The sequence below is a fragment of the Pygoscelis adeliae genome, unplaced genomic scaffold, assembly GCF_000699105.1.
Source record: "Pygoscelis adeliae isolate BGI_AS28 unplaced genomic scaffold, ASM69910v1 Scaffold113, whole genome shotgun sequence".
In the NCBI taxonomy this organism is placed as follows: Eukaryota; Metazoa; Chordata; class Aves; order Sphenisciformes; family Spheniscidae; genus Pygoscelis; species Pygoscelis adeliae.
The window spans coordinates 3,120,493-3,135,161 of NW_008825108.1; the positions used below are offsets into that span (position 1 = coordinate 3,120,493).

General features: G+C 40.3%; 1 protein-coding gene across 1 annotated transcript in view; it reads right to left on the reverse strand.

Annotated features, from left to right (window-relative positions):
* Nucleotides 1-9,098: 9,098 nt before the first annotated feature.
* Nucleotides 9,099-14,669, reverse strand: part of NAV3 (neuron navigator 3) — a 280,691-nt gene continuing 275,120 nt past the window's right edge. Inside the window, exons 38-40 of the mRNA XM_009327527.1 lie at nt 12,281-12,484; nt 9,925-10,072; nt 9,099-9,559 (exon numbers count right to left, since the gene is read on the reverse strand). Coding sequence (XP_009325802.1) covers nt 9,953-10,072; nt 12,281-12,484 — 324 coding nt within the window. The 3' untranslated portion in view covers nt 9,099-9,559; nt 9,925-9,952. The remainder of the gene's footprint in view (nt 9,560-9,924; nt 10,073-12,280; nt 12,485-14,669) is intronic.

Sequence of the window (14,669 nt, forward strand, 5' to 3'; positions counted from 1 at the left end):
GTTCAGGTAAGGTCTAGCTAACTCCAGTATTTCTTTAGCTGTACCACTTCAACCATCACTCATTTTCTGTGAAACACTTGCAGGTCTGTATTTCTAAGCATAGCACTCCACATAGCTGCAGGGAAGATTTTTCAGGGGGGAGGAGGAGTTGTTTTCCACCCAACTATTGCTTTGCACCTCATGCCCCTCAAAGTAAATGGAAATTATTGCATCCATCTCAGGAATGCTGCTGCTGCCATCTCCTGAGAAAAGCTAGGCTGAGCATGTTTAATGGAGTTACAGCAGCCGCTGCTCCTGCCAGAGCATCTGCCTAACTGTGTCCTAAGAAAATGGAGTCTTTTGGCTGAACTAGACTAGTCTGTAAACAAGTTGTATCTAAGATTACTGTTATCAAACTAAAAATACAGGATCCAAAAATATATGTCTAGCAGTTGCCTCAAAATCTCCTTTGCAGACATAACATTAGATCACAGTATATGAAGTGATTAATCTTCTCTGCTTCCCAAAGGCGCGCAGGAAATCCCTGCTCTACTGAGCCATGTAGGCCTCTAAGTCCAGCTAACTGGGAGAGATGAAATTTGGAGTTCAGAGACATAAACGCTGTTGGGACTCTAAGCTGAAATGCTTACCCTTGTCACATTTTACCCTAAGCACAGAGATTTTGAGGAAAACTCTCACAAACTACCATGAATTTAAAGACTATAAGGAATATTTATGAAGTCTACTCAAGCAGTCTTAAGTCATTATTGAAAATGCAATTCAGGCTCCTTAGACACTTAGGTAACATCAACAGCCCTGTGAAATCCACTTTTCAAAAATCCCCAAGTCCAGTGATTTTTTTTTCTCTCCCTTTTTCCATATGTGAACATATGATTGCATATATTGTCACAGAAAACAACGTTTCGTATTTTCTAGGAGCAATTATGTGGGTACAAAAGGCTTTCCCAACATCTTCTTTTTCAGTTATTGAAAGCAATATCTTACATGATAACAGTTCAAAAAATGTTCTGAGGCTATGTATTATATACATTCCCCTCCCAAATAAAGGATGATAGATAATAGGAATGTCAATCAGTTCTAGGGCTTTCTTCATTAGCAGCATCCTGAGACACAGGTCTATGCATGAAGCTGTGCTATATTGTCATCTGCACTCCACTGCCGTTAATGAGATTTCTTTCCCATTCATTCCTTAACAATAATGCTCATCTTGACCTTTGTAAAGTACTTCAAGATGATGCTTCAAAAGCACTAAGCAAGTACTAAATAATATTATCTGATTATTGTAACTCCAGTGACAGATATGGAAAAATGTTTTCTGTGTTTGCCCAGACTACTTAACAAATATCACTATAGTAACACGACTATTTCTAATTTTCTTCCAAATTGCCAGTGAGACTTTGGTTCACTTTCAAGATGAGATGTTTCTGTTTGTACTTTCTGAAACTGAATAAAAATTCCACCATTTTTTACAGTGAAAATTCACCTTTCTTGGTCACAGAAGCGGTAATGCAGATATCCTTCTTTTCCTCTGGCAAGCAATAAAGAAAGAGAATAAAACTCCTTTGAAAAGACTCAGTCTGAGAGCTGAAGAAGAGTTTTGGAACCTCTGCTCCCACTTTCCTATATCCTACCTGACTGCGTGTCTACCATCTTATATGCCATCGTCTTCCTCTAGGCTACAAAATACAAGCTACTTAGTTTTGGCAGAGTACTAAAAAACAGTGAAAGGTTTTTTTTTAACTTACTATTTCTTGGTCAGCAGAGGGGGTGGTATACAGAAATGGATGGGAGCGCTGAGGAGCCACGACCTTGCAAGTCATCCAGCTTTATCACTGCAAACATATTGCCATGGGTAAGGTACGGGGCTTCTTCCCAGAACCTGGTGTCCTGTCCTGCTGTGCAATGGGCCTTACCGTGGCGCTGGCAGAACAGCCAGTGCTCAGGCAGCGACTGGGAGGGGACATCGCTGTCTGGATTGCTATTGCTGCACACTGCTCAGCTGTGACAGCATATGCTCGGCGTTCAGAGCCAGAAAGGGGCATGATGCTGCCCTTGCACGCTCTGAGCAGCAAGCAGTCTTCTGGGTAGTGAGGAGATGGACAAGCAAAATGTGCCAGGGAGAGAAGGGGAGCCAAACCGAGTGTCAACAGGAACAGCAGTGAGAAGAGGAACATGTACGAGAAAGGCAAAAGAGGAAGAAGGGATGTGCTAAATGACAGAAGGGCAGAGAGGGGTCAGGGCAAAAGGCAGAGGGAGAGAAAAGACCTGTGATGGTGTCAGGAACTATTTTCTTATTTAAAAAGGAGCCAAGGGAAGAAAAAAAAAAAGGCTAAAACCCAAATGCCTGGAGTTCTCTAAGCATGTGCCTTCCCTGCTTTGGGAATGGCAGTTCCTAGAGCAAGCTGCAATGTCTGCTCAGCAAAGCAAATCCGACCCCGCTCTGCAGCTAACATCATTGCCACTGCAGCCTAAACTAACTGTTAAGGAACCTGCATTAACACCAAAAAGCTGGTTTCATATAGAAACGACCTTTACGGGAAATCCCTCTGTGTGCATGCCTCTGTGTGTTTGGAATAATTTCAGTAAAAGCTTATAAAAAAAATTCTACTGGAAAGAAATGCTCCACGCTTTCATTCCAGAAAGTATAAGTGGTTTTGCTCATGTTTTCTGGAACAGATCAAAGCAACCATCTGCTTTGTCCCCTGCCATCTTCCTCAATTCCTAACAGTTTTTAGGCCATCTTCAGCTTTAGGAGGTGCTCCTCCATGGGCGTTGAGGGTAGCATTGGTATTTCCCCAGCATCAGAGGGATGCCAGGAAGCCCTACCCACTCTAGCTGCAGCGGGAGCGTTCAGGGCTGTCGGGGAGCTAGGGGCTGAAGCCCTGCAACAAGAAGCTTCACGCTGAGGGTCCTGAACAAAACTTCACCGGAACTGCAGAACCTCGTAATCCCGCTTCTGAAGCAGCTGCCTGGTCAGCTGGCAGGAAACAAAGCCAAAAATATCCTCTGCTTGTGGTACATCCAAAGTTTATTTACTCTGATATTCTTTGGTGCATCATTTTGGCTCCAAAGGACAGCCTTGTTAGTTGGAAACTTCCTGGCCAGCTGTGGTTTGATATTTAGCAGGTCTGCTAACAAAACCGAGGGGAGAGAATCAGCAGCAAGGGGATTTTTTGTGAACGTAAACAGGCAAATGAACCAGAAACCGCTTTTTTTCTTTATCCTGCTCCCCCAGAGGAAAGACAAGAACAGTACTCTGCATTCTTGAGCAAGCGTGGAGGTTTCTGTGGATATAGGTGTAATTTCTGCTCACCATAGTATGTCCCTGATCATTAGGCAGAGAGTTTCAATATAACATGGCCTTTAAAGCACGGATATGTGTTCTAAGGTTCATATTGAGTTTCAGCCCTATATTTTGTGTTTTGATTACTGCATAGTTCAGAAAATCCATAAATATCTTGACACCTGGCAAGATAATGTTATGATTAATTATAAAAGTTACCTGACTGATTCTGATATACAGCAAGGATGGGAACAGCTAAATGATACTGATATTTTTCCAGTGTGAAAGATTTCTTCCAGCATGCCCTGTAACATGGATAAGCTATAGTTTATCTATATTCCTCTAGGTGGAGTAACCTCTCTATTGTCCTGCAGCTACAAACAGGCACTTGGGTTTTATTGCTAGCAGCTGCTCCACTCCAGAAAAGGAGGAGGCTTCCCTCCATTCTGATTAGCAACATGGTCTGAAGGTTTTATTCAACTTCGGAGAACATTACAACAGGCAATATGGCATCCTACTGAACACTGTGTCTAAGCATGCAATTAAATTATAATTCTTGAGTGTAATATTCTGCACAGTTGCTACAAAAAATGTTCAGCTGAATCTTGCAGCAGTTAGTTGACCATCTTATCCTCTGAAGACGATGGTTTATGGAAGAATGAATTGCAGGCACTTAAGTCTAAATTAGGAAAGCACTTCACATGCTTAACACTATATTCAGGACAAATTAAAGGACATCACTTACTTGGAACACATAGTAAGACTAAACATGTTCTTTAACATCAGAGACCCTTAAGACAGAGATGAAATTTACTGTGTGTGGAAATAGTTTGTTAAATAGGCTGGTAGGCTGAAACAAGGTCTTAACCAGCTCTCAAATAAACAGTATAATTTTACACTTGGAAAGATGATTTGTTTTTACAAGAAAACTGTTTATAAAGTATTTAGGACACATTGGCACTGCAAAAGCAGTAATACAAAGACATTAAGTAATAATGAGATTAATCACAGCCATTACTAATAAGACAATAAAGTTTTCTTACATAGCTTTTATGTTTTTTATTTCCTCTAGATGAAAAATACATTTGCTCCGTGAGGTTAGTTCAGTTAAGATGTAAGATTTTGCCTCCAACGTGACTTTCCCCAGCCACAATCAAGAGTCAGTACCGCTAGTCCAGTACAGTGCCATTAGCTTGACCTGGATAAGCAGAGACAGGGTACGCTAAAGATCATGATAGTTACATGAAGAGTGCGGTAATGATGGAGCTAAATTATTCATTCTGCCACCCAGTTATTTCTGGTAGCTCAGAGACTGCTGTACAGAAGCCATATCTCTTTATTGTATGTAGCCTACATGAGTGGAACAGCTTACCTGCATTAGCAGTCGCACTGAAGAGTCTTTTTTCAGTCTGCGTATGTCTTTTCATTGCACTTGCAGAGTGCAGAACATGGGATTAGCTGGACGTGTTTAAGGCGCATTGAATTATCAGTGCTAAAATAGAGTTCACTCGTTTAAATGACTTAGTTCACTAAGTCCTTGGGGTTTGGTCATACAGATAATACGTATTTTGTCTGCTTCTTTGTTCTTTCAGAGCCATCCATTTATGGCATGATAAAATCATTAGTGCTGGTTATATGTCACCATGTAAATGCTTTATTTTGTTACATAGCAGTTGCCAGGTGCCTTTTCTTTCAGCTTTGGCATTTAATTGTCAAGATGCATTTTAATTTCCTGAATTATGTAATCTGATTTAATAAAAACTGCTTACAGAACAAGTAAATACACTGACAAAGGCAAAACATTATTTCATTTATTAAATTTGTTACTAAAAACAGGACTTACTTCATTCAATGTGCTCACTCATTGCTATTCATCAACGTTTGTTTAAGGTTGCAACTGAACAAAGAACAGTAAATGCAATTTAGTGTAGAAAGGCAAGGTCACATGGCCTGGGTCTTAGTTAATTTATCTTTCATGACAGATTCTATTTTCTACTACTGGTATTATTACCCGGCAATACATTTCTCCCATGATAGTGCATCTGTAGCTCTTGCATTGCCAAACTTAGTGGTAGCATTTAATTTGTGTGACATTATTCAGTTATCAAGAAAAAGTAGCGCATGCTGAGAAACACAGTGGCTATTTAATGATAGCATAAAGAATGAGTTCTTGTAAGCAAGAGCAATGTCTCAAGTACTTTGCTAAAAACACTTTTCTTTCCGAGGCTGCACTATCCCATTCCCGTTCCTGTTCCTGCCCTGGGAACCTGGGCATTCACCAGGCAGGTCTCCAGATAAAGGCTAACAGGTAGATGTGCTGAGACAGTGGACACAGAACAAGTTTGACAATTAAATTTCCTATCTTCTTCCTCAAGTAATGGCAGCTGGATAATGTGCAAAGACTTGCAGCACTGAATTATAGGAAAGCCACGCTGAGATGGCTAAAGTCACCTAGTCTATTCTCCTTCCTGTATAAGATCAAGTCTACATTGTAACTTTCAACAGAAACTAATCTAATCCATCCTTAGAGACCTACAGTGATGGAAGAGCCGTGTAACTCGTCATGTATTTCCTATATTATATACCCATGGTTTTGTATGACATTCTGATATTCATACCCACGTTAACTGGAATACGAATATATCCATGACATAAGTGACCCAACAACGTAGCTGTAAAACAGAAATCATCATGGAGGGTCCTAGCAGGAGTCAACAGGGGTTTGTTCTTGACAAAACATTACTTACTACCTTTACCTACGAACTGAAAGACGAAGGAAGATGATGGTTAGCAGTTTTTGGAAGTGAGGGAAGCTGGTGGAGTGGTAAATTAGACAGATGCTGATTGTAGAGAATGATCTGAATCTTTTGGTAGTGTGGGCTGATTTGAATATCCTGTTTTAATACAGATAAATTTGCAATCATACATCTAAGGAACAAAGAGTATCGTTTATACAGACAGGATTGGACAAAGTATTTCAAAATGATGCAACATGAAAAGAAGTCAGGGTCTTGGCAGATAATTAGCTGAACATGAGCCTGCAGGAGGATGATGCAATTAGAGAGTGAATGTCAGCCCTGAAGCCTAAGCAGGGAAAATATGAAGTGGGAGTTGGAAGGTGATATTAGTTCTGTTTATAGCAAAAGTAAAATCATCACAGGAATACCGTGTGCAGTTCTCATACCCACACTTCAGAAAGGACTTGGACAAATCAAAAACTAGTCAGAAAGTCCTGCAAAAAAATGCATTGAGGTCCGAAAGGCATGCCTTACCATGAAAAGCTAAGAATGAGCAAGCTGCTTGTCTTATCAAAAAGAAAAGCAAGGAAGACTATTACTTAAACGTAAAAAATGTTTTTGATTGTGGTTGGCTTGTTAGTATGGGAGGAAAAGGCATAAGAAAAGACAGTTTGGGGTATTTTTATCTTGAAAAGAAAGATATATGTAAGACTTAAATGCAAATAAAGCCCTTAAAAAACAACCCCCCCCAGTGAATAATTAGCCACATTGACAATAAGGTGCTGGATCTTCTACTCTGTACCGTTATGTCTAAAGGTCTTTCCAGGGATATGACAATTTCAGGAGAAATTACAGACCTGGTGCTGAGACTTATAGCTGAGGTGCTACAACTTGCAGGATCATAATGATCTCTTCCAGCCTCAAAATTTGTGATTAGCTGACTAACATAATGCTACTTTCTTTCTTTGAATTCTATTAAATCGTATTGATGTATACCTGCTGAGGAAGTAGCCTGAAGCCCTTCAAGTTTGAAAATAAGGCACCAGTTTTGTACGGGTTTACCACCACTGAAATCAATATCCTTGTATTTGAAGATAATCTTGAGAACGGGGAGACTGTAAAGTTGTTTCTGAACTGCACAAGCTGTTCCCACCATGGAAAGAGCCATTCAAAAACCATACCGAATCACTGGAACTAGAAACAGTACTTAATTTTGCTTCTACAGAGATTAGTTCTGCTGAATACAGAAAATTACATCCTTCAGTTTGTCATTGTGTTTATATGTTTTTATATTTGAAATAATACCTAACCATTAAGTGGTCCTGACTGCAAAAACACCAGACTGTGTTTTCAATAAATAATTCCACTTTAATGGCAAAGTAATAATTTAGACAGATACAGTGCGCACACCTGCAAAAAAATATACGCAAGCTGGTTTACAAGCTAGAGGAACAATAAACCAATAGAAAATACATCATCCAGTTAAGTCCGATGACACCAAATACTTATTATTAGGGCTTTACAAAGACTACAAAACTTTTCAGATGATTTATTTCACTGTTTCTGTCTATTTACATGATATGTTACATCAAAAATGTACAAAATATAAAATGTGTACAGACAAATGTTTCACAAACAATTTCTGAGTTGTAAACTAGGTGGACTCACTGAGATGTATTGCAGGAAGTTTTGTATATGTGATATTGTGTGTTTGTGTGTTAAATATGGCAGGAAAAGATTTGCAGGTTTGCTCAGAGCACAGGTACAGGAAAGAGCAGCTTTCCTTTAGTTCTTTGAGTCAGTCAAGGTGTACGCGCTGACGTTTTGCAACAGAAATGGATCCAGATTTGGGGGGCATGATGTTGGTCTGACTGAATCCTACATGCATAAAATCAGTTAGAGTTTTATTAGGGCGATAGCACCGTGTAGGAACCTCTAGATTCAGCGATGCAGCTCAGTGCCATTTGGAAACTGCATTGATTTATCTTTGTTTTACAGCGAGTGACCACAGGGTGGCCACAAAGAGTTAATAGCACCAAATACACATCCTGAAGGTAACATCCATGGAGGTGTACAGTACATGTCTACACAATGCCAAAGCCCTTAGATACCTTCTTGTTTATATGCACCTATTTTAACCGGATGCCTCTTCTGGTAAAAGAGCGTTTCCGATTATTCTGAGCAGTTTGAATGCAATCTGGTTGTAGCCTGCCGTGACATATGCACCTAAAACATTTTCAGATTTTTTCCCCCCAAAATGTATTGGCTTTGTATAGATATTGAAACATGCTCACTGTAGCATTGATAGTTCCTGCATAGTCATAACAACTGTAAGTACAGGACAAACACACCAGGTAATAACAGCTTTAAGGTTTGCATTCTGTATTTGTTTGCAACATACAGGAAATCTCAGCAAGTGAAACATCTCTTAACACCAACAGAATAAAATACAATTTTTTTTGTTTGTTTGTTTTCAATTTGATTTGTGCAAGGCTTTTTTTTTTCTTTTTTTTCTTTTTTTTTTTTTTTAATATTTACAATACCCACCCAGTAGACTGTGCAAAACCAACCCACTTTTACAGTATAAACTCTTCCTCTTCCACAGTGGACATCACTGCTTCAGTGTTCTTTTATGCTGAATTCTTCATGTACAACAATAGCAATCAAAACAACATGCTAAAACTAGAAAAAGGAAAAAAAAAAACCATATATTTGTGCTCATGCTGCATCAAGTGCATCCAGCTCTGCTGGATAAGAATTCAAAACATCTATCCTCCAAAAACTCCATTCCATGGGACCAAATGGATTTGAGCTGATTTTCTCAGCGTTTAGGTGGCAGTGGAAGTGGGTTTGGGTTCCTTGTGTATTTCTGAGGGTAGGCAGAGCAATCTATTCACAAGATAAAAATATTATATAGCAACTGTTCTTTCTCCTATCCATTTCTTTAAAAAATCATGATATACAGATATGAGGCTATTGTGTTAACTGACGCTTTCTCATTAGTAAATGAAGAAAAAAACAGTGTAAATTACCAATGGTTTAGGAATTAAACCAACTGTAAAACTGTTCTAGAAATCTGTTTTAAGGCAGTGAGACAGCACCATAAGAAATGTTCCTTCTTTCACTGAAAAGGCTCAAACAAATGAAGCCCTAAAAAGCCTTTAATCAGTGTTGGTTAATAATTGGTATAAAACTGTTGTTAAGGAGTGGGCAGGTGGTTAAAAAAGACCTTTGTGGTAAAAACAACTTTATAAAATCTGTGACTTGTGTACTAAAAACTTGATGGAACGCATCACCGTGACCATGGCAGTTAGAATTAAATTGGCACTTATCCAGCATATCACAGTCATGTTTTCTGGTGATTACACAATACTGTTTGTGCTTTCTGAGTTACTATCATCATCTTTGACTCATTTTGGAATGGGCAGTAGCGTACAACACAAACACCACTGCAGTCCTGTGACCAGCACCATGTGGCACAACAGAGGTTAGAAGAGAATTAGAAGACCGCATTGTTCATGCAGCGCCTCAGGGTAAACTAAAGGAAAAAAACAAAACAAGTTGCACTGTAAACTTGTACAGAGAAACAGAGACAGAGAGAGAGAGACAGAGAGCAAGAGAAAGAGGAAAAAGGAAAAAAAATATTCCAGTTTGGCTAACACGTGTGCAATCTGCTTAGATGCCCTCAGTCTAGGGCCCTTTCCAGTTGACAAATGGAGTCTCACTTGGCTCCATAGGTATTGAAATGCCTTGAAATTAAACTAATTCAAGCTTTCCACTTCAATTTTTCTTCCTGACTTTGCAGAGTTAGGTCTCCTGCCTACCTACAACACACCATTCTCGCTCGGGGACCTCGGCTTGCTGCTTTAATACTGGCAGTGGTCTAGTGGAAACAGATTTTACCATAATCCTCCACCAAGGTTTGTCCCTTTCAGAGAGTTGATTCAAGGGATGAATCCAAAATGTCGTCATGGTGGCTGGTGCTATCACTGTCACAGCTTTGTGCGCTCGAATAGTTGGCTGCCTCTTGAAGCCTCATTAGCATGTTCATCTGAAAGAAGAAAGCGATGTTTACATACTCTCGTCTCATTTAATGCTGCAGTGACCGTGTTAAAATTTAATTAAGCTCCCTTGCTGTGTGAGGTGTGCTGGTATCTAGCTGAGGGGACCATACAAAAGGATTTCAGAAAGGGCAGGGTGTCAGCGGCTCCTCCTGGCACCCTTTTCATTGCCTTCTGGTCTTTAAATAGAAGTTTAAAGGTCCAAAGAACCAAAGGAATACAATGGAGCTGCCTGATAACTCTCTTTAATTCAGGGGTGAGACCGGCTGCAGCTGCAACACCGGCAGGGGAAGGAAGCCGTATCACAGCTGGACATCTGGGCCCATATTTGGAGACAGTCAAGCTTCCAGATAATTTTTGGATGGCGTAGACACACTACATTGGAAAAGCAACTGAAAACATAATCACACTAACATACCCCCTCTGCAAGAGAGAGACAGGGAGGGAGCGAGAGAGAGGGGTGGAGCAAGGCCAGCTGCTTCATAAAAGAGTCCCATCTGCTGTCGAGGGGCTGACCTCAGCAGGGGAGCAGCAACAGATCCTCCTACCCAGGAGAGGAGAGTCCCCACGTAATTTGGGGATTATTAGAACCTGAAACCCATCTGAAAAATAATCAAAAAGCAGCATTAAGCCCCAGAAAATTACTTGGATGCTTGATGCCTAACTGTGTGTAATGATCAGGATTGTATTTATAAAACATCCACTTCTGCCAGCATGCTCAGGGATGCAAGCAATGTTGACATCGGTTTAGTGTTTTTCAAGGAACAATTACGCTGTCATTACAAAAAAGCAGGCAATGAAAAACCAAAGAGAAAGAGGTATTCTTGTGTGTTTGTGTGTTAAGCCCCTTTTTCCAGTTTGCCCAGGAATCCTTACATCTCTATGGTTTCAACCTGCATGGCTTGTAAAGTTTTCTCTAGGCAATGAACAGCATTTAATACTCTTTAATGCTACCAGGTAGCTTTTGCTGAAGGTTTAATAGGTATCCATGTTTGAGAATACAGGATACATGAGGTGGGCGTGCAATACAGCCTGCATATGACATGTCCTGTTTCCACAAGGGCAGCGTCTGTCTCCCCGTGAGCTCCACCACAGGCAGGGACAAGCCCTCCATTCACAAGTTTCAAGCTTCTGATATTTAGTCAGATACAGATACTGATCACAGTGTGCAGGGAGCAAGGGTGATGGGAGACTGAACTCAAGCTGCCCAAGTATTTTCACCTTAGTGGAGACGATGCATACGTGCTGGAAGCCCGGCCAATACACCCACTGGCAGCCCAAATCACAGGGTCAAACAATCACCCCAAAGCTTATGGACTGGGAGACAGGGGATCAAATGAGGTGATTTTCTACATTTCTTCAGGATGCAAGGTCTGGTTTTGGATACCAAACACTTCAGTGAGGCTGAGGAGTAATTTTCTTAGCACTGATAAGAGTAAAATTCATTTTCCTCTGAGAAATTCCCTTTTCCAAGGGCTGCCTGTATTCCAGAAGTACAGTTCTCTAAAATGGTATTTTGAATTGTGATAAAGGCAGTCCATAGAGAAAGCACTATACAAGAACAGCAGTTCAATACATGCAATTTAATAGTCCGTTATCAGAGGAAGCACTGGTAAACCCAAACGTCTGGGATCATATTTAAATAAAACAATAGACGGCATTGAGGGAAATCAACCTCTTATCTTTTAATGCCACCACACTTGCATTCCTTTTACATTAAGATTGTTATACAGTCATCAGTTATCTTGAAATGTTCTGAGGAATGAGAGGATGGCTGTCTAATTTGCATTTCCACTAAATCCTTTATGATAGACAAGTTAGATAATGTGAGTTTCTCAGTCCTTCATTTGTAGAATGTAGATGAAGGACTGCCCAAGCGGGAAAGGTGTTTTTAGAATAAACTGATTAATAAGTTGCTGAAGAGTGGTACCCAAACATTATAATGATGAAGACCAGATACATTTCTGGGCAGATGGAAAATGCAAACAATTTAGGGACATATTAACATGATGGTGATACCTGCTGTCCTGCTAGATTTTCCTTCTATTTTCAACCTTTTTAAGAAATTATAGTAGAATTCATTTTAAAAACCTATTTTGGAACAGGTACACAGTAGTTTTTTACTGTACAGTGTACAATTTAACATGTGACAGCAAAGTACATACTGAAAAGCTTTTTCCCCAAAGTTTAAATCTTACCAAGGGATCCCCCTCTGTATCAGTCTGCGGAACGTGCTTTGAAGTTGTTCCTTCTTTTGCTGATGCATAACCTTCATAACCAACATCTTCTGGTCTTAACTGAAGTAATGACGGCCACTCATGCTGTAGAGATGCAGAGCTCCATGGATAGGTATCAGCTACCCACTTGGAGGGATCCTCCCAGGGTGCCCTCTTACCGTACATCTATATTATGGATATAACACAGGTAAGTATCCTACAGAGTTTTCAGTACCAGTTGTAACAGCAGACAAAAGTCATCAAAAACATCTAAATCATTGTAGTAAATGGTTTGCTTTCAAATGTGCTCAGCACTCGGATATGAGAAGACATTCAAAAGACCTCGTCTCCATTAATGCTCCTTTAATATGCAGAGCGGCTGCAAGTTGAAAAGCGCTCCGTAACTAGTGATACTTGCAGGCAACAGTGGGAGCCACAAGTTTTTGATACAATGTGAAATGAGACCTTTGGGTAATTTGCTTAAGGCGTATGAGTGAAATTAACTCAGACCTATCTAAAACATTCAAGTTAATTGGATTTTGTTTGAAGTGAATTAGGAAGTGCCAATACAAATTTTTCTCTTCTCCTAGCAAAACGGGATGCAGAAGCAGACATCTGTCCACACTTTAAGTTTGAGGTCTTTCACAAGGTTAAGAGAAGAAAGTCACAAAGGATAGGTTTTCCCTGCTATGAAGCACAAATATGCTTACGAATCTGGGAGGAGGACAGAGGAAGGTAGAATGAGAATATTTTAAGTTTAGGAGGTCTGGGAGCTTCCTTACTAAAATGCACCCTTCCCCACATTGCTGTTCACAAGCAACATGTTAACCAAGAGCCCCTTGGTTGCTGCTTTACAGATTTCCTTTAGCTGTGACAATGACACACTGGGATGGGGAGCCAGTCACCAGGACTGTCTGTGATTTTTCCTAGCTCAAACAGCCTCACGCAATCCAAGGAACAGCATAATATTGGCAGGGCATACACTCATGGAGCATTTAGATGGGCTGCACTCCTAAAGGGAGTTAAACAGTGAAGGATTTTAGTGCTAAAGCCAGAGAGATGAGTTGTGCTTATCACTGCAACACCTGCTCCCAGGCACTTGCTGAATCCAGAGCTCCAGGTTAGGCAGCCAAGTTCCCTATATGTTGCACAGAGATACTCAGACTCCTTCTGCCCTACGCAGAGGCTAGGCTGCTAAAATAAGCCTAAATAAGCCAAGAGGAAATGTTTCTCAGGGAGGCAGCAGGCTAACTCCAGGCTGTAGGCAGCACTTCCCCTCATCTGAGATTAAGAGCGATTAAATCTTTTCCGGAATCTGGAGCAAGGCTTGTAAATTCTGTGTCTGACAAGTGAGTTTGCAAAGTACCAGGCTAGAAAGGCATTTTCTACCCATCCCTGATTTCAGGAACATCTAATTATATCATATAAAAGATTTCTGTTTATTATTAATAATGTTATTCTATGGAAGCCATCCAAAGCAGCTAAAAATTGGAACGGCTCATGAAACAACATATTTTCTTCTGTATCCTGCCATCTTCTGCTCCAGAATTGAAGTTTTCATTTAAGTAGGTACCCTGTATACTTGGGAAAATACGAGCATGAAGAATATCACTGCATTTTTACAGCTGGTCTGAACAAGCGCTGTTAATCTCACCGTGGCTGTTCTATCAGATGTTTGGCAGTTTTTTGCACAAGGCATAAACACTCTGTAATTCCCAGAGAGATAAGCAGTTTTAGGAAAGCGTGAGATATTCAACAGGCAAGATTCTAAACCTCTATCGCATCAGTATGTCACTATGTCAATACAAGGTGATAAAGAAACCGCAGCTGCTTACACAGTTCTTCGACTAGTCCACAACAATCCCCTCTGCACTGTGCAGTAATTTCTTTCAGTGCCACGTGTGGCAAAAAACTGCCTTTCCACAAAGCATCTTTTCAGAGGACATAGAATTGCAGTGCATAAAAGAAAAAGGAAAAGGGAGAAAGCCAAATAAAAATTGGAAAAAAAAAAAAAAAGAAGGATTCATTTCAAGATTTAGGTTTGCTCCAAAGATGTGGAATGGTCTGAAGTCTTACCCTATACAGGACAGCTTACAGTGCTATCTACAGCAAATCTATCTGTAGCCCTCTTTCTATTAAAGTAGAAGAAATTTTAATAGTTCATTAACTATCAATGGAACTGCTGCTAACGCCTAGCTCTGGAGAGGACAGGATAGAATCAGAACCGTGAAGCACTCTGATCTGATGGCACTGTTACCCAAAATAAGAATTACAGTCAGGAGGAAACCTTAGCCCGTATACAGAAAGAAAAAAGGAGAAACAAAACTATGGGGAATACAAGCAGGGTTGCAAGATATAAGGGCAAAGAGGG